At 36.9% G+C, this 20,970-nt stretch overlaps 2 protein-coding genes across 5 annotated transcripts in view; one reads left to right on the top strand and one right to left on the bottom strand.

Moving 5' to 3' along the window:
- The window catches only part of MTHFD1 (methylenetetrahydrofolate dehydrogenase, cyclohydrolase and formyltetrahydrofolate synthetase 1), a 123,610-nt gene that overhangs the window by 74,561 nt on the left and 28,079 nt on the right, over nucleotides 1–20,970 (bottom strand). The window lies entirely within an intron of this gene.
- Nucleotides 1–20,970, top strand: part of LOC144320724 (uncharacterized) — a 52,161-nt gene that overhangs the window by 7,565 nt on the left and 23,626 nt on the right. For all 4 annotated transcript variants that reach the window (XM_077909599.1, XM_077909597.1, XM_077909598.1 and 1 more), the window contains exons 2-3: nucleotides 5,196–5,321; nucleotides 15,735–15,991. In XM_077909599.1, the coding sequence (XP_077765725.1) occupies nucleotides 5,241–5,321; nucleotides 15,735–15,991 (338 nt within the window). In that variant the 5' untranslated portion in view covers nucleotides 5,196–5,240. The remainder of the gene's footprint in view (nucleotides 1–5,195; nucleotides 5,322–15,734; nucleotides 15,992–20,970) is intronic.

Raw genomic sequence — 20,970 nt, 5'->3', positions numbered from 1 at the left:
GGCTCCATGCAGAGAGCCTGACAGGACGGATCCTGGGTCTCCAGGATCACGTCCTGAGCTCAAGGTGGCACTAAACCGCTGCCTGGTTTAGTGCCACCTCTGGGCTGCCCTGCAGTGAGTATTCTTATCCAGCATGCCTCCTTGTACATATCTTTTAAACTATGAAATAAAAATTTTTCAAGTTGTATTTGAAAGAGCTAACTACAAAAAATAAATTAGAGGTTGACTATTTCTTATTTTTATAAATTAGAAGCCTATTTGAGTATGATAGTTATTTTTATTTTTATTATTAATGTTTTAAATCATAGTGATATTGGAAAAAATAATGGATATTTTCTGTATATACCTTTCTTAAATACTGCTGAAAACTAGATATACACAAGAGTAAAAAGAAATATTCAGTGCTTAAAAAAATCAGTGAGGGATGCCTGGGTGGCTCAGCAGTTGAGCATCTATCTGCCTTAGGCTCAGGGCATGTTCCGGGGTCCAGAATCGAGTCCTGCATCAGGCTCCCTGCAAGGAGCCTGCTTCTCCTTCTGTCTATGTCTCTGCTTCTCTCTCTATGTGCCTCTCATGAGTAAACAAATAAAATCTTTTAAAAAATCAATGATATTGTAATATTGCAATGAACTAAATAAGACACTTAGCATGTTTTAATCAATTTACTCTTGTTTTGGATCTCAGGTACACTATCAAGTTAGTCATGTTAGTTCATGGTACATTATCTGTCTGTGGAACATTGCTCTTGCTTTATTTTTTTTTCCATCATTTCCTTTTCTGTTTCCTCTCAATCTTACATGTTTGTCTTCAAGTATATTTGCATCTTTTAAAAGTATGTATTTTTGTGTATGGGTTTATTTTTTTAAATATGTAATTCTTAGAAAATTATAAAATGTATACACACAGATTAGATAATAAAACAAGTACCTATGAGCCTGATTCCTAGTTTCATAGAACATTGTCAGCACCTTAGATATTTCCTGTGTGCCCTTTCCTAACTGAATCCCTTTGTTTCTACCTAAAATTCAAGATAGTAGATATGTATTTAATTTTTTTTAATTAAAAAAAATTTTAAGTAGGTTCCATGCTGGGCCTGGAGCCCAATCTAGGACTTGAATCACAACTGTTAGATCAAGACCTGAGCTGAGAGCAAGAGTTAGATGCTTAACTGACTGAACCATTCATGTGCCCCCAAATAGTAGATGTTTTGAATTTTGTGTTAATCATTCCTTGTTTCTCTTCCTGTCTAATCACCCACATATGTATCCTTAATTAATATTATTTTTATCCATTTTGAAAATGTATTTAAATGAAGTTATACTAGTTTTATTCTTTTGTTACTTCTTTTTCTTTTGTAAGATTGGTGTTGATGTAGTGCAGTTATCAATAATTTTCATCATTGTGTAGTATTTTATTGTATGAATATACCACAGGTTATCTACTAAACTCTTATTTGACATATGGGTTTTCCATTTTTTGCTTTTTCAAATAATGTTGATAATCTTTGCTTTTAAATGGAAAGTTTAGTCCATTTACATTTAATTATACTATTTGGATATATTTCTATCATCACATTATGCATAATCCATTGTCCCATTATTTTTGCAGTTCCTTTTCCCTCCTCTTATTGTGCCAAAAACTGATTATGTTTTTGCTTTGTTGTTTGTATTTTTTTCATTCCATTTTTCCTTCTCTTCTAGTTTAAAAGTTATATGCTATATGAATACTGTTTTAGTGGTTATATTAACTATTTTATCATATGTAATTAACAAAGTTAAATAACATTTTCATGTTACTCCTGGGAAAGCTGAAGATTTTATAGTGCTTTAAACTATTTTTCAGGATGCCTGGGCAGCTCAGAAGTTGAGTGTCTGCCTTTGGCTCAGGGCATGATCCCAGGTCCAGGGATTGAGTCCCACATGGGGCTCCCTGCGAAGGAGCCTGCTTCTCCCTCTGCCTATGTCTCTGCCTCTCTCTCTGCGTCTCTTATGAATAAATAAATAAATCTTTAAAAACATACTTTTCTCCTCTCAATATATATACAATTTTTTGTCTTGCTTTTATTCTATTCTTTATTTTCAACCCTATAAATCAGATTTTAAAAATTAACTCTTATTTAAATATACCTACATATTTACAATTATTTTTTGTTCACTTTTCTTGCTCATATTTCAGACTTCATAAGTTAGTTTTCTATGTGAAATCTATCCTTTAGAATTTTCTTAAATGAGGGAATATTAGGAAATTCAGTTTTTATTTGTCTAAAATCTCTTTATTCTATCCCATTTTATTTATTTTATTTATTTTTTATTTTTTATTTATGATAGGCACACAGTGAGAGAGAGAGAGGCAGAGACACAGGCAGAGGGAGAAGCAGGCTCCATGCACTGGGAGCCCGATGTGGGATTCGATCCCGGGTCTCCAGGATCACACCCTGGGCCAAAGGCAGGCGCTAAACCGCTGCGCCACCCAGGGATCCCTATCCCATTTTAAAACATAATTTCACTCAGTATAAAATTTCTAGCTGGCAGTTATAATATATCCTTCATTTGAAGAAATACTACCATTTTTTGCACTATTACAAAATTTTAAAATGTTACCAGCTAAACTATTCACAGTATGAAATGGCACCAACTTTAAGATGCACCCCAGTTAGGGTCACCCAGATGACTCAGTTTGTTAAGCATCCGACTCATGATTCAGCTCAGGTCATAATCTCAGGGTTGTGAGATTGAGCCCCATGTTGGGCTTTGTGCTCAGCAGGGAGTCTGGTTGGGATTCTCTCTCTCCTTCTGCCCTTCCCCCAACTCACATTTTCTCTCTCTCTCTCTCTCTCTCTCTCTTTCTCAAATAAATATGTCTTCAAAAAAAGATGCACCCCCATTGCAGAAATGTGAAAAGTTTGTCTCAGAATCAGTGAAGGATGATATATTTTTTTAGTGCATTATAGCTATCATTTTGCTTTTTCTAGCTTTTGAATTGTTGAAATGTCTCAGCAGTCCAACAGCTATTTTTTTGTCATTATCTGTCCTTTCTATTATCTGCTTTTTAGATATTTCCTTGATGGTCTGCAATTTCATTTTTTAAAGTCTTTTTTATTTATTCATTTGAGACAAAGATATATATATATACATATACATATATAGATATAGATATAGATAGATAGAGAGAGAGAGAGATAGAGAGAGAGAGAGAGCATGAGCAAGGGGAGAGGCAGAGGGAGAAGCAGGCTCCCCGCTGAACCAGAAGCCTGATAGGGGGCTCAATCTCAGGGCCTGGAGATCATGACCTGAGCTGAAGACAGATGCTCAACCATCTGAACCATGCAGGTGCCCCTGCAATTTCATTTTCAGTGTGTAGGTAAGGAATTCTTTTTCTTTACTCTTCTTGGGATTTGCTAGACCACTTTGATATCTTTCAACAATTCTGTAAAATTCTTAGACATTATGTCTTTAAATATTGCCTCTTCCCATCCTCTAATTTATAAACTTCTTGGACTCCAAATAGACATATGATAGACCAACTCATATTCTCTGTGTCTTTGAACTCTCTTTTATCTCTACCATTTATTTTTTCATTTATTTTTTCCTATATGCTGTCCTCTTGATAATTCCTTCATATAATTTCACTCATTCTTCACCTAGGTCTCTTGATAATTCCTTCATATAATTTCACTCATTCTTCACCTATGCTCTTTAATGTGTCCATTCAGTTTCTGAATTAAAGTTATTATACTTTTCATTTTTAGAAAGCTTACCTGGTTGTTTTTCCCAACATGTTTATTCTTTTTCTTTTTTTTTTTTTTTTATTTATTCTTGAGAGACAGAAAGAGAGAGAGGCAGAGACACAGGCAGAGGGAGAAGCAGGCTCCATGCAGGGAGACTGACGTAGGACTCGATCCTGGCTGAAGGCAGCGCCAAACTGCTGTGCCACCGGGGCTGCCCCCAACATGTTTATTCTTTTTTTTTGTTGTTGTTTATTCTTTAAGGTTTTGTGACTTACTTATATTTTCAAAATTCTCTTTTATTCTTGATTTTTTTATTACACATTTTTAAAATTTATTTTTATTTTATTTTATTTTTTTGAGAGGAAGAGAGTGCACAAGCAGGGCAGGTAAAGGGCAGGGAGAAGAGAGAAAGAATCTTAAGTAGGCTTCATGCTCAGCACAGAGTCCAATGGAAGGCTTGATCTTATGACCCTAAGATCATGATCCGAGCTGAAATCAAAAGTTGGATGCTTAATCAACTGAGCCACCCAGGTGCCCCAAAGTTTTTATTTTTGAGTAATCTCTACACCCAATCTGGGACTTGAACTTATAGCACCAAGATCAATACTTGCACACTCCACCAACTGAGCCAGCCAGGTGCCCCTCTTAAAATTTTTTAAATAGTTTAATACAATTATTTTGTATCCTCTTGTGAAATTCTGTTTCCTAGTATCTTTGTAAGCATAAAATTTTAAAACCTGATAACTTTAGAAAAATACATTTTGTTTCTTTAGTGCATTAAGCACCATGTGATATGTTTATGCACTTTTTAGAGATTTATGTTAATACATTTTTCTTGGTTTTATTTGAATCATATAAACTTTTTTGTAACAAAATTATACTAATTATAGTTACACTTTGCACACCCCTTTAACTATAGGAAGAAATACTGTACTACGGATAAATATGCTCCAACTTTTACTCTCAATATAGGTGTGGAAGAAAGATGAAATTGATGTTGATTTACTGAAATCAGATTTTAAAAAATTAATTTGTATAATATAATGCATAGGAATTGATTTGTAACCAAAAAATAAAACAAATACTGATAAATCTCTCATCCGTGGCCTTCTAATATTTCAAGTCTCTATAAAGGTTTTTATTAGATGTGAATTAAAATGTCCACAGATACCTTATATGTGTTTTCTTGATTCCTGTACTCTTAGAAATTATATTTATTTAGATGTGGTACATTTAAGATGTTATAAATTGTCAGGTAGCAATTTTTAAAAAGATGTAAAGTCTTTTAGGTGTCAGCATGTTACTCATCATTTTCCTGAGACCTATTGCATTTGTTACCATAGTACCTCAAATGTTTTAAAGTTGTATTCTTCTTAAAGCTACTTATTTGAGTTTCTGTGGGTTAGAACATTGGTTTTGATCAATAGGGAACATGTTTAGCTAATTAATTTGCAATCTCTCTTTGTAGGCTTCTTTTGATCCCCGTGTTGTAGTTCCCACCAAGAACCCAACGATGTACAACAAAAGGGCAGCTGACCCAGTCCGTCCTGACCTTACTGGTTTGCTGGTGAAAAACAAAAATCTTCTAGCTGAGGTATATGGATTATCTGAAAATAAAAAATGCCAAGGGAAATTATATCCTCTGTAAAAGTAGGGAGAAAAACATTCTGATAAGGGGCTCAAAGTGTTATCTTAATTCAGTTTTGCTTTTTTTTCTCAATATTGAACTGTCTTGTCATTGAGGAGCACAAATTTAGACTCAAATTTGTCTTTTGCCAGGTAAATCCTTTTGAAGATCACATGTAGTTAAGTGCTTTTGAGTTGACTGGTAAATATCATAGTGTTAAAATAGTGCTTAGGGGCAGCCCCGGTGGCCCAGCGGTTTGGTGCCGCCTTCAGCCCAGGGCGTGATCCTGGAGACCCAGGATCAAATCCCACGTCGGGTTCCCTGCATGGAGCTTGCTTCTCTCCCTCTGCCTGTGTCTCTGCCTCTCTCTCTCTGTCATGAATAAATAAATAAAATCTTAAAAAAAAAAATAGTGCTTCGGAACTGCCATGCTCAAAATTTATGTAAAAATAATAATCGATTATATGTTTTAAGCATTTTTTAATAGAAAGGTTGAGTTCCTATTTAAAACATAGCACCAAATATCAAATATCCATTAGTCTTATATAATACTTGATGAAACATCTGAATAACAACAGATGAAAAAGAAAGAAAGCACATTTGTAGGAAATGCCTTGACTTTTCCCTTAACACCTAGTGATGAACTAGAGAGTATTTTGGTTTGGTTTTTTTTAAGCTTATTAATTTGCTTATTTACTAATTGATGTAATCTCAACACCCAATGTGGGTGGCTCAAGCTCATGACTCCAAGATCTTTTTTTTTTATATATATATTTTAATTTTTATTTATTTATGATAGTCACAGAGAGAGAGAGGCAGAGACATAGGCAGAGGGAGAAGCAGGCTCCATGCACCGGGAGCCCGACGTGGGACTCAATCCCGGGTCTCCAGGATCGCGCCCTGGGCCAAAGGCAGGCGCCAAACCGCTGTGCCACCCAGGGATCCCTCATGACTCCAAGATCAAGAGTCACATACTACTCTTCCAACTGAGCCAGCCAGGTGTCCCCGTAGGAATTCTTTAGTTGAGCTCAAATGCCCTCAGGTCATGTGTTACAAGAGATAGTCTTATGGATAACCATGATTGAATCCCAAAGCCCACTATCACTATTAAAGGTATTATGATGTGGCTGTTTATGCCTGCATTGTCTCTATAGTTACTTGTGAGTAAAATGTTCTGAATGCTGATGTTGTGGGACACTAGCCTTTTGTGTAAGTAGCTATCTATGGTGTGTGTATGAGTTTGCTAGGGCTGCTATAACTAAGTACCACAGACTGTGGCTTAAATAATAGAAATTTGGGATCCCTGGGTGGCGCAGTGGTTTAGCGCCTGCCTTTGGCCCAGGGCGCGATCCTGGAGACCTGGGATCGAATCCCACATCGGGCTCCTGGTGCATGGAGCCTGCTTCTCCCTCTGCCTATGTCTCTGCCTCTCTCTCTCTCTCTCTCTCTGTGTGACTATCATAAATAAATAAACATTAAAAAAAAAGATTAAAAAAAATAATAGAAATTTTTCTCATAGTTCTGCAGGCTAAAAGTCCAAGACAAGGTATCAGCAGGGTTAGTTTCTTCTACTACTGCTTCTCTTTCTCCTCTTCTTCTTTCTCCCAGATTTATTGGATATAATTGACATATAACATTATGTAAGTTTGAGGTGATTTTTTATATATATTTTTTGTTTTGATATATTTTGTAAAATAATGACCACAATAAGGTTAAATAATACTTCCATCACCTCACATGATGATTCTGTGTGTGTGTGTGTGTGTGTGTGTTGAGAAGGTTGGTTTCTTTTGAGGCCTCTTTTCTTGGCTTATAGATGGCCATCTATACTCTGTGTCTTTACATGGTCTTCCCTCTGTAACTATGTCCAAATTTCCTCCTATTATAAGAATATCAGTCATAGGATTATGGCCCACCCTAAAGATCTCATTTTAACTTAATTACCTCTTTAAAGACCCTGCCCTTGGGGTACCTGGGTGGCTCAGTCAGTCAAACAGCTGCCTCTTGATTTTAGCTCAGGTCATGATCTCAGGGTCCTGGGATTGAGCCCTGCATTAGGCTCTGTGCTCCGCAGGGAGTCTGCTTGAGGATTCTATCTCCCTCTCCATCTGCCCCTCCCTGGGCTCATGCACACACATGTTCTCTCTCTCTCTCTCAATAAATCTTCAAAAAAAAAAAAAGTCCTTGTCCTAAAATATAATATTCTGAGTTACTGGGTGTTAGCACTTAAACATGTGAATTTTGAGAGGACAAAACAGCCTACAACAGTGGCCTTATTCCTTGGGGCCTCTTTTCTGCTATCTCATCTATCAATAGCCTGACACCAGGTTTCATTTAAATATATAGATAGATATAGAGGAGTACCTGGCTTACTCAGTTGGTTAAGCATCTGACTCTTGATTTTGGCTCAGGTCATTTCATTATCTTAGGGTCCTGAGATGGAGCCCTGAGTCAGGCTCCACACTAGGCATGGAACCAGCTTAAGATTCTCTTTCTCTCTGTCAACCCACCCCCTCCTTCACATGTGCTTTTTCTCTCAAAATAGAAAAACATATATCTATAGATAAGTAGATAAATACATATTTCTTTTATGTATCTTTTATTTATCCTAATATTTTCCTCCTTTAGCATAGAGAGATGAATAGAGCTTAAATTTAAGTGGAGTTTGTAAAGTACAATCCATTTTCTAATACTGGAGAGATTCTTAATCTTTCCTCCCCTCCCCCCCAGAAAAATTTAATACCAATACCTGAAAACTGAAGCATTAATTCTTCTTGTCCACAGTATAACTTACTACTAAATTTACTAAGTTTGAGATTTTTGATAATTCAGGTTTGGATTAGATTAAGGTTTATGTCTATGCCTGATTCATAAGCCTTTTAAGCCAAATTGTCAAAAAAGATCACAACCTTTAAACCTTGTCTAAAGAAAATATTTATTTTCAAGAATTTCAAAGTACTTTTTATTTTTTTAAACATTCTCTTTTTTAATATTATTTTTTATTTTTTAAAGATTTTATTTTATTTATTCATAGACACAGAGAGAGAGAGGCAGAGACACAGGCAGAGGGAGAAGCAGGCTCCACTCAGGGAGCCCGATGTGGGACTCGATCCCAGGTCTCCAGGTTCAGACCCTGGGCTGAAGGCAGGCGCCAAACCACTGAGTCACCTGGGCTGCCCCAAAGTACTTTTTAAAAGCCATTCTCGGGATCCCTGGGTGGCGCAGCGGTTTGGCGCCTGCCTTTGGCCCAGGGCGTGATCCTGGAGACCCGGGATCGAGTCCCACGTCGGGCTCCCGGTGCGTGGAGCCTGCTTCTCCCTCTGCCTGTGTCTCTGCCTCTCTCTCTCTCTCTCTCTCTGTGACTATCATAAATAAATAAAAAAAAATTAAAAAAAAATAAAAAATAAAAAAAATAAAAGCCATTCTCTGCATGTGCATAAATCATTTGGTAATTATAAATATTTTAATCTATTTATCAAAGCAGATATATGAAATGCTCTACAATGTCTCATTGGATTTGTTGTTATATGGAAAATATATTAATAAAAGAGTCTAGTGATTTCAACAGAATACCTTCAGCATGAGTCATCTTTCTCTTTTCCAGTAACTTTATTTCTTTGTGGGACATAGAAAAAGTGTTCAGTTGGTGATTGTGTTGTCTAGTTTAGGCACTATGATATTGAACTAAAGCTCTTGCATAGTGCTAGATAGGCTGCTGTCAGAATAAATAGGAGTTAAACAACTTGTAAAAAAAAATGTTACTGATATGTATAATAAGGCCTAGTATGTTAAAATAAATTTAAAGTGTTTGCCAGTATTTTTACTTTGATTTTTTTATGAAATTTTTATTTGTGAGGGCAATAGAATGGCATTGTGAGGGCATGTGTTTATGCAGATAAGATATTTTTCTTCCCTTAGCGTAGTCCTGGCAAATAGTAGAAACCAGGTAGATGGGCAGCCCGGGTAGTTCAGCGGTTTAGCGCCGCCTTCGGCCCCGGTGTAATCCTGGAGTCTCGGGATTGAGTCCCACATAGGGCTCCCTGTGTGCCTGCTTCTCCCTCTGCCTGTGTGTGTCTCTCTCTGTATGTGTCTCTCATGAATAAAAAAATAAATAATTAAAAAAAAAAAAAGAAAAAGAAAGAAACCGGGTAGATGCAGTCAACAATGGAGGGAGTGAATGGAGGCAATGTCACTTTTGCTGCTAAAGAAAAATTTATCAGAACCAATTATTCTTAATTTTAATTGAAATTTTTATTAAAATAATTGAAGAAGCACTTGGAGTTTTAAGAAATAATTTAGAAAGATCCTTTATAACTTTGCTGAGTTTCTCCCATTGTTCAATTTTGCAAAACTATAATATAATAACCTGAATATTGACATTGATGCAACAAAGTCTACCAATCCACCATTCTTACTCAGATTTCCCCAATGTTACTTGTACACATTTGTGTGTTTGTATAGAGTTCTAAACAGTCAAGATACTGAACAGTTTGAACACTACAAAGATCTTTCCTGTTGCCATTTTATACCCACACCCACTTCCTTCCTACCCTCAACCCCTGGTAACCACTAATCTTCCCTGCATTCTAAAATGTTGTCATTTCAAAAATGTTTTATATGCAAAAAGCTAAACATAGAGTTATCATATGACCTTTAAAAGAAGAGTGATAGTATAGTATCTGATGTTACAACTGAGGACAGAACACATATTCTTTGCTTATATTCTTAGAACATTCTATTCATACCAATATTATTGTACTTGTTAAGGTATACTTTAATTATTTGTTTTATAATTGATCTCCCTGAGCTGGGAAATTTTTTGAGAGTTCTTAATCTTCTGGCACATGCCTGGAACATAGAAGATACTGAAGTCTTGGTAGTTAAATAAAGAATGGCTCAGGGGGATCTCTGGGTGGTTCAGCGATTTAGCCCCAGGGCCTGATCCTGGAGACCTGGGATTGAGTCCCACATAGGGCTCACTGCATGGAGCCTGCTTCTCCCTCTGCCTGTGTCTCTGCCTCTTTCTCTGTGCGTCTCTCATGCATAAAAAAATCTTTAAAAAAAAAAGTATTTATTAAAAAAAGAAAAAAAAAAAAAAAAAGAATGGCTCAGAGAGGTGCTAGATGGGAAGTAGAAAGACCAAATAGGAGGTTTGTAGCAAACAGTGCATGAGGTGGACAATGTGTCCCTAAAACAAGATAAAGGCAGCAAGCAGCAGGATGGGAAGAGAGGGATACATATGGGAAACATACTAGAGGTAAAATGAGCAGACCTAGTAACTTGAGGGGAGGATTTAAGAAGGAGTTAATAAAAAAAATGACTCTTATCTAATTAACATGTTTTTACAAAAATATAAATGAATTTTGAAATTTTCAATTTTAAACATTTGATCTTATTATTAAAAGGTATTTTCTCTATGGATCTTTCATAGAATACTTAACCCATTATTTTAAATAAATAAATTTATAGTTAAATAAATAGGTCTTAAAAGAGACTCTGATCTGCAATACACAGACGTAGGGATGAGGCAAATCACATATTTTGGGCTTGATCTTTTTTTTTTAAAGATTTTACTTATTTGAGAGAGAGAGCAGGAGCAGGGGAGAGGGGTAGAGGGAGAGGGAGAAACAGGTTCTCTGCTGAGCAGGGAGCCCTATTTGGGATTTGATCCCAGGACCCTGGGATCATGATCTGAGCCAAAGACAGGCACTTAACCGACTGAGCCACTCAGATGCCGGCAAATCACATATTTTGAAAACAAGTAGAAACTGACAAATGAACACCCGGGGGAAAGAGTGGACATGCTCAAAAAATACCATAGGGGTGGGCAGCCCTGGTGGCACAGCGGTTCAGCAGGGCCTGCAGCCCAGGGTGTGATCAGGGAGACCTTGGATTGAGTCCTGCTTTGGGCTCCCTGTGGGGAGCCTGCTTCTCCCTCTGCCTGTGTCTCTGCCTCTGTGTGTGTGTGTCTCTCATGAATAAATAAATAGAAATCTTTTAAAAAGTAAAATAAAATAAAATACTGCTCCATTCCCCCAAAATATGCATTATTAAAAGCTGCTCTATGGTCTTAACCTTTAAGCAATTCTCAAAGGATACGACAGCCTTCCTACCATAGAGGAGTATGGTTTATAATATGAAGTTGGGCTTTTGGGACATTCTGGCAAAATTCTGAATAGGAATCAGTTTTGCAGTCTGAAGTAGTGAGGACAGGAATTCCTAAAAAAAATTACAGCATCATTAAACTAAAATTTCTTAGAATAAAATGCAACCATTAGTGAAATAATAAATTTAACAAATTCTCCCTAGAAAAAGGGAATGATTAGTTAAGAGAACTATCACTGATAATTAAATTGGTTTAAATCTTTCTAACTTGTGCTAAACAAACACTAGAGTCAGATTTTTCCCCCTTCTTACTTTTCACACAAGTAAAACTTTTTGCTCCCATGTTAGCTATTACAAAGGAGCTATTCTTTTATAGCATTTTTTAAAACTAAGCTCCATGCCCAATGTGGGGCTTGAACTCAGGACTCTGAAGTGAAGAGCTGTATATTCTACTGACTGAACCAGCCATAGGCCCCTATGGTTTTTGTTTTGAGGGAGCCCGACCTGGGAGTCGATCCAGGGTCTCCAGGATCAGGCCCTGGACTGAAGGTGGTGCTAAACCGCTGAGCCACCGGGGCTGCCCCTGGAGCAGTATTTTAAAAAGAAAATTGGTCTGTACTGAAAATGGAATTAAAAAGCAGTCTAAATGATGAAGTCAGTGCGATCCTGGAGATGGGGATGGCCCATCAAGTTTTCATTCAATTCCAGACTTTTCTTTACCCTGGGAAGCTTTACCTCGCCTCCAAAATGTAAGCTGCATTTTAAAAACCCACACACTCATTTACATCTATTGTGGTCATTTAAAGAAAAAACCCCTGCAATATAGGATTTGTTACATCCAGTTTAGCACAGTTTCTTAATGTCAGCACAAGGAATACCTCCATGCAAGAGAAAAGTAATCAGGGAGGGAGAGAAAAAGAAATTTCATGAATGTCAAGGATCAGTCATGGATTCACTGCAGAAAGCAGAAACCACCCTAAGTATTTCAAGCTGAAAATGATTTAATGCAGAGAATTATGTATACAAAGTGATTGGAAGGTCTGGGTATGGGATTTGGGGCCAGAACTTGATGAATGAGTTTAAGGACACACCACAATGGATAAGATCCTGAGGTCAGGAAGTTGCTGCTACTTCACCTGAGCCTTTTATTTTATTTATTTATTTATTTATTTATTTATTTATTTATTTATTTATTAATTAAATTCATTTGAGAAAGAGATAAGGACAGAGGATGAGCAGAGGGTGGGGCCAGAGGAGACGCGAACTCTCTACTGAGTGGGGAGCCTGATGCAGGGGGATCCCAGGACCCTGAAATCACAACCCCAGCCAAAGTCAGACACCTTAATCAACTGAGCCATCCAGGCATCACCCGCTGAGTGTTTATTGCACAGACACAGCTGCCTCAACCTCCATAAAGCTGGTAGTTAAGTAATGGGATGTTTTTCTCTGGCCTCTTCCTTGACCTTGCTTATCAGCAGAATTAGCAGTGGGAAAATGGCCTTCTCTCTATTCTAAGTTTCATGGGAATGCATCTCTTTAGTGCAGCTCAATGTACGTATAGCATGGCTCTCAAAGTGTAGTTCCACAGATCAACAACATTAACATCACCTGGGAACTTGGTATAAATACAAATTCTGAGGCCTCATGCCACACTAAAAACTCTGGATTTGGGCTATCAATCTGCTTTTTTTCCCAATCTGCTTTTTAATGACCCTGCAGATGATTCTAATGCACTGCTGAAGTTTGAGAACCATTAGCTTAGAGAATCCCAGACCCCACAAGGACTCTGGAAAAGTTTTATTTCTAGTTCTGCAGAGTAAGACATCATAGTGGTGGGAATGGATACCAAGTGCCAATGACCATATCCAGCAAAAGAGCATGGCCTGGCCAGTGGTGTCAAATGTTTCAGTGACATGTGGAATATGATGACAACTGAAAAATTCTTGAATCTGATAAGAGACCTTTGGTGACTTTCTGATATAAAAATAGAATTATAGTGGATAAAGAATGAGCACAGAGCATTCTTACCATCAGTATGGCTGGGCAATGAGGAAGAGAAATGGGCTTTAGCTTGAGCTCAAATCTTTTTTTTTTTTTTTTTGTTTTTAATTTATTCATGAGAGACACAGAAAGAAAGAGAGGCAGAGACACAGGCAGAGGGAGAAGCAGGCTCCATGCAGGGAGCCCAACATGGGACTTGATCCTAGGTCTCCAGGATCACACCCTGGACCCAAGGCGGCACTAAACCACTGAGCCACCTGGGCTGCTCGAGCTTAAATCCTTCACTTCATCTTCATGACCTTGTCTGTGTCCATATCTACCACCTTGTCTCCATTTCTGATAGCTGAGTTGCTTCTGCAGCTAATTAGGGAAGCTTTTCGCATGACATAATTTCAAGTTCCAAGGGAGCACAAACTCCAGTTTAGTGTATACCTGCAATTTAGTTGTATGTTTTCAATTTACTCTATTATATTTTTGTATATGACAGACACTATTTTAGGTCCTTGGTATATGTTATTTTTATTCCTTACAACTGCAATGTGAGGTGGGTAAAAAAAAACTTAACTGACTTCTCTACGGCCACAGTTTCTTGTTCCTCCAAATTTTGTGGTCTTTCTATTCTCCCATACTTACTTTCTCTGGAAACTCCATGACCTCACTGAGGTGTGTTTTTAGTCTTGATGTAATGAAAAATACATATAAAGGTATATTTTGAGAACATGTAAGTTTCATTTTATTGTCTTAATTTCACAGAATTTTTAAGAATTAGAACACATTTTATACACATATTGGACTAAAATATTAGTTTGAAATGCTTGGTCTTCCCAATCCCTGTGCTATTAGGAATTATAGCATTTCTCATTAATGAAACTTTTTCAATAACTAATATTCCTGACCTTTTTCTGGTTATAAAGCTAATGATTTTTTATAATGTCAAATCAAATTTGCCCCCTCTCCCCCTCTTTTACAAGTTCATCAGGATCATACACAGCCTATTAGAAATTTGAACAAATTGGCTTAAATTAAAAATTAATTGACCCCTGAATGTTAGCAGTACCTCAATTTTCTTTATCTAGTAAACTTTCTTTGCTTATCAGATAGAAGATTAGAGATTTTAAAAATGCTTCCAAAAGCTAAATAAATCAGCCACCTAACAGCAACCATGCCCCCTGCCTTTCCAATCCTTCTTTGGTCTTTTTTTTTTTTTTTTTTTTAAGTAGGCTCCACACCCAGCATGGAGCCCCACAAAGGGCTTGAAATCACAACATTGAGATCAAGACCTGAGCCAAGATCAAAAGTCAGATGCTTAACCAACTGAGCCCCCCTGGTGCCCCTGGTCTTTCTCAGTTAGCAGGTTATGGCTCTCTTCTGTTGCTTCTCCTCTCACAGACCATCACTCTTCTCTTCATAAATTTATGATCTTTTCTTTCCTTTATTTGCTTTAAAAATATAGTGAATTTAAGTGTCTTTCTTTCTCCTCAGACTCCTATTCACCCATTTCAAACACAAACAGAGCCAGGAAACAATGGTATAAACATAGGCCATTTAGGAGAGAGGCCTCTGAACACGGTTCCCTTCACAACCAGCAGAAAGCAACAAAGCATTAAGTATTTCTTTTCTGCTAGGGATTATTGAATTCATTATTGGTATAATTTACTCTTATAACATTTTAAACAACTTTAATATTGATGAGAATAAATTCACTTATTCCAAATGCGATGTGTCATTTTGATATGATTTTTAAAAAATTCCACTGCTTCAGTTTTTATTTTCTTAATAAGTTTAAGTAGTCTCTACAATCAAAATGGGGCTCAACCTCATGACCCCGAGATCAAGAGCTGCAAGCTCTCCCAACTGAGCCCCTTGATGCGATTTTTTAAATGTATATAACATTGGAATATATTGTTAGGAGATTTGAGACTCTTCATTTTATCATATAATAACGTATAACTTAGGGCGCCTGGGTGGCTTAGTCAATACGGTGGCCAACTGTTGATTCCAGCTCAGGTCATGATCTCGGGGTCCTGGGATGGAGCCCCATGTCGGGCTCTGCACTCAGTGGGAAATGTGCTTGAGGATTCTCTCTCTCTCTCTCTCTCTCTCTCTCTCTCTCTCCCTCTGCCCCAAACCCCACTCATTCTCCACTCTCTCTCTAAAATAAATGAATACATCTTTTAAAAAAAATAATGTATAATTTAAATACCCATAATGAATTGAAGTCATGAATTTTCTAAAAAAATTATGATTTTAAGTAACATGTTCCTTTCTTCTTAGCTAAGAAATCTTCAAAACAAGCTCTTCAGAAAAGAAACTTCATTGCAAGAGATGAAGAGTGAGCTAGAAAGTTACAAAGAAAATAATGTGCAACAATCTTTCGAGATTATGTCCCTGAAAGATAGTATCAAGGACCTAGAAGAACTTATTGCTTCTCTAACCAGAATTAAATCTTTGAAAAACACCAATATTCAGAATCTTGAAAGAGGCAACTGGGATCTGACTGAAAGAATTATAGAGCTAGAAAACCGTCTAAGGTAGGAATGGTTTTCCAGTTTGTTTTCAAACATGTCATTTGACATAAACTTACAAATAGTATATAAACTCCAGATACCTGGGCAGCCCGGGTGGCTCAGCAGTTAGCGCCGCCTTCAGCCCAGGGCATGATCCTGGAGACCCGGGATGGAGTCCCACGTCAGGCTCCCTACAATGAAGCCTGCTTCTCCCTCTGCCTGTGTCTCCGCCCCTCTCTCAATCTCTCTCTGTGTGTGTCTCTCATGAGTAAATAAATAAAATCTTAAAAAAAAAAAAAACTCCATATTCCTGATTAAGCACAGAATTTAAACTTAGTAGGATTTCATGTAATACCTAACTCAAAATTATTATGCTTAAAAAGACCTTTTTATTGAGAGATAATTCATGTACCATTAAAATTCACCCTTCTAAAACAATTCGCCTCTTTAAAATATATAATTCAGTAGTTTTTAGAATATTCACAAGGTTGTGCGATCATTCCCAATCATTACCATTCAATTCCAGAACATTTCATCACCCTCCAAAGATACCCTAGGTCCATTTGCAATTACTCCCCGTATCACTCTCTCTGGTCACTGACAACCACTAATCTACATTCTTTCTCTATGGACTTGTCTTTTCTGGATATTTCACATGAATGTAATCATACAAGATATTGTTTCTGTGTCTCACTTATTTCAGTTAGTACTGAAATTATTTTTAAGATTAATCCGTGTTGGAGCATGAATCAGTATACATACTTCACTCCTTTTTTGTGGCTAAATAAAATTCTATTGTATGAATATACCACAGTTTGCTTATCCATTCTTCAGTTCATGGACATTAGGTTGTTTCTCTTTTTTGGAGGAGCCTTATGAATTCTGCTATGATCATTCTTGTATGAGCAGAATTGCTTGGTCATAAAGTAACTCTATGTTTACTTTTGAGGACGTTCCAGACTATTTTCCAAGGCAGCTGCATCATTTTATGTTCCCACCTGCAAGGTCTAAGGATTCCAATTACTCCACATCCTAACACTTGTTATTATTCATCTTTTTTATGATAGCTATTATAGTAGATATGAAATCACATCTCATTGTGATTTTAATTTGTATTTCCATAAGACTAAAGATGTTGAACGTCTTTTTGTGTGCTTTTTGGTCGTTTGTATATTCTTTTTGTACAAATACCTGTTCAAATCCTTTGTCCAATTTTAAATTAGGCTGTCTTTTTATTTTTGAGTTACGTTTTCTGTGTGTTCTGTATCCTAAAGCCATATCAGATAAATGTATTATCTCTCATCTGTGGGTTGTCTTTTCACTTTCTTTTTTTAAAACTTTTTAAAAAGTAATCTCTACACCCAATGTGGGGCTCAAACTCATGATCCCAAGATCAAGAATTGCATGCCTCTTGGAATGAGCCAGCCAAGTGCCCTGTCTTTTCACTCTTAAGAGCGTCTTTTGAAGCACAAAGTATTTTAATTTTGATGGAAGTTTTATTTTTTGTCACTTGAGTCTTTGGTGTCATATCTAAGATACCATTGCCTAATCCAGTGTCACAGATTTACACATGCATTTTCTTTTAAGATTCATAGTTTTAGGGACATCTGGGTGGCTCAGCAGTTAAGCATCTGCCTTCGTGTCAGGGCATGATCCCTGGGTCCAGGATTGAGTCCCACATCGGGCTCCTTGCATGGAGCCTGCTTCTCCCTCTTTCTCTATCTCTGCCTCTCTCTCTGTGTGTCTCTCATGAATGAATAAATAAAATCTGTAAAAAAGAAAAAAGATTCATAGTTTTAGTGCTCAAATTTATGTCTCTGGTACATCGTGACTAATTTTTTTGAACACATTTTATTTATTCATTCATGAGAGACGTAGAGAAAAAGGCAGAGACACAGGAAGAGGGAGAAGCAGGCCCCCTGTGGGGAGCCTGATGTGGGACTCCATCCCAGGACCCCGGGATCAAACTCTGAGCTGAAGGCAGATGCTCAACCACTGAGCCACCCAGGTGTCCCACTTGATTAATTTTTGTATATGATGCAAGTTAAGAGTCCACATTCATTCTTTTTTATGTGAAGATCCACTAGTTGTTCCAGCATCACCTGTTGAAAAGATGCTTCTTTCTTCTATTGAGTTGTCTTGGCAATCTTGCAAAAAAAAAAATATATATATATATATAGGAATTGATCATAAATGCATAGGTTTGTTCTGTACTCTGAATTCTATTTGTCTATATGTCTATCATTACACCAGTACCACACTGTCTTGATTAGTGCAGCTTTGTGGTAAGTTTTGAAGTTTGAGTCCTCCAAGTTTATCTTCTTTTTCAAGATTATTTTGGCTATTCTGGGTCTCTTGCTTTTCCTTATAAATATTAAGATCAGCTTGTCAATTTCTGTAAAAAGACAACTGAGATTTTGAATAGGGATTATGTTGAATTTATAGATCAATTTGGGGAGTAATGTCATCTTTTTAAAAAAAAAAATTATTTGGGAATCCCTGGGGGGCTCAGCGATTTGGCACCTGCCTTTGGCCCAGGGCATGATCCTGGAGTCCTGGGATTGAGTCCCACATCGGGCTCCCTGCATGGAGCCTCCTTCTCCCTCTGCCTGTGTCTCTGTCTCTTTCTCTCTGTGTCTCTCACGAATAAATAAATCAAATCTTTAAAAAAATATATTTGGGGGGGGCATGGGGCAGGGGAGAGGGAGAGAGGGAATCTCAAGCAGACTCCTCACTGAGTGCAGAGCACAGTTTGGGGCTCAATCTCATGACCCTGAGATCATGACATGAGCTGAAATCAAGAGTTGGACACTCAGCCAACTGAGCCATCCAGGTACCCTGGGGAGTAATATTAAGTCTTCCAATCCATGAACATAGACATCTTTCCACTTAACTAGGCCTTTAATTTCCTTCAACAATATTTTATAGTTTTCAGTATATATGTCTTATATATTTTTGGTTAAATTTATTTCTAAGTATTTTTTTATGCATTGGAAATTGAATTTTTTCCTTAGTTTCATTTTCAGGTTCTTCATTTTTAAGCAGTAGAAATATAATAGATTTTTTTAAACAAGTCTTGCGTCTTACAACTTTGCTAGTGTTTCTTATTAGTTCAAAAAATTGATTTTCTTGTTTGTTTTATTTTGTGGATTCCTTAGGATTTTCTCTATCTAAGACCAGGTCATGAGATTTACTTCTTTCTAATCTGAATGCTTTTAATTTATTTTTCTTGCCTAATTGCCTTGGCTAAAACATCCAGCACAATGTTGAATGGACGCAGTGAGAAACAAATCCTTGTTTTGTTCTTGATTTTAGGTGGAAAGCTTTCAGTTTTCACCATTAAGTATGATGTTAGCTATGGGTTTTTAAAAAATATTTTATTTATCTACTATGAGAGACACAGAGAGAGAGAGAGAGAGAGAGAGAGGCAGAGACACAGGCAGAGGGAGAAGCAGGCTGCATGCAGGGAGCCTGACGCGGGACTGGATCCCGGGTCTCCAGGATCATGCCCTGGACTGAAGGCAGCGCTAAACCGCTGAGCCACCTGGGCTGCCCTCTATGCGATTTTTTTTTTTTTAATAGATGCCCTTTACCAGGTTGAGGAAATTTTTTTCTGTTTCTAGTTAAGTGCTTTTATCATGAAAGTCCATTGGGTTTTACTTTTTAAAAAATGGTTTTTCTGCATCCATTGGGATAACCATGTGTTTTTTTTTATATATACATTATTCTTAAACTTGTGGTTACTTAGTTGGTATGCAAAGAAAGGAGATATTTAATCATATGTACTTGGTGGGTAGCAGGAGAAATAAAGTCATTAATTTTCCCTCTTATAGCATTAACAACATATTTAAGGATATACAATATGGAAAGCTGTTGTATTCACTTATGAATCTTGGTGTAGCTGTTTCCATGTTGGTTATTATGTAATGGCTTAACTGATAGGTTGAAGTTTTTTCTGGGTCTTGCATTTCCTAAATACTTTTATTTTTTTTTAAAGATCTTATTTGTTTATTTGAGAGAGTGAACGAGTGAGAGAAAAAGACAAAGAGCACGCAAGCAGGTGAAGGGCAGAAGGAGAAGCATATTCCCTGCTAAGGAGGGAGCCTATTGGTGAGGCTCAAACCCAGGATTCAGGGATCATGACCTGAGAGCTGAAGGTAGACACGTAACCAACTGAGCCACCCAGGTCCCCCCCCCAAAATCACTTTTAAAAAGAAAATATAGTGTCAGCTGGCTGGTTCAATTAGAAGAGCATGCAACTCTCAATCTCAGGATCATGAGTTGGAGACCCACACTAGGTGTAGAATTACTTAAAATGAAAAAATAAAAACTTCAAAGAAAAAAGAAATCCCTTAAGGAAATGAAAGGATATCTGAGCTTGAAACTAAGGAAATAAGTCTCTACTCAGATTAAGAAATTAGTTAAAATCAAAGGCCAGCAAGAAAAACTTTTTTCTAGTTTTGCAGTGTCTCAAAAAAAGATTGACAGAGTTCAAATGAAGAACTGATTAAAAGCAATTCATCACCCAAATAAATATTTTCTTAGTGATAAGCCATGACCTGAAATTGGTCTATAGTTTGACCCCTAAGAGCTGAGCAAGCATTGTAAACTCTTTAACAGAATTTTGAATAAGGCTGCCAAATGATTAACTATGGACTTTTTGCTTTGTCAAGTATAATTAACATATGCTGTTATATTAGTTTCAGTTGTACAATATAATGCTTCAACAGTTCTATACATTACTCAGTGCTCATCATAATAAATGTCCTCTTAGTTCTATTCTCTATATTTGAGTCTGTTTTTTTATTTGTCTCTTTTTTCCTTTGTTCATTTATTTTGTTTCTTAAATTCTACACAAGTGAAATCAGACAGTATTTCTCTTTCTCTGTATGATTTCTTTTTTTTTTTTTTTAAGATTTTATTTATTTATTCATGAGACACACAGAGAGAAAGAGGCAGAGACACAGGCAGAGGGAGAAGCAGGCTCCATGCAGGAAGCCTGA

This window comes from Canis aureus, chromosome 9 (assembly GCF_053574225.1).
Source record: "Canis aureus isolate CA01 chromosome 9, VMU_Caureus_v.1.0, whole genome shotgun sequence".
Taxonomy (NCBI): domain Eukaryota; kingdom Metazoa; phylum Chordata; class Mammalia; order Carnivora; family Canidae; genus Canis; species Canis aureus.
This window is presented reverse-complemented; position numbering and strand designations above follow the sequence as displayed.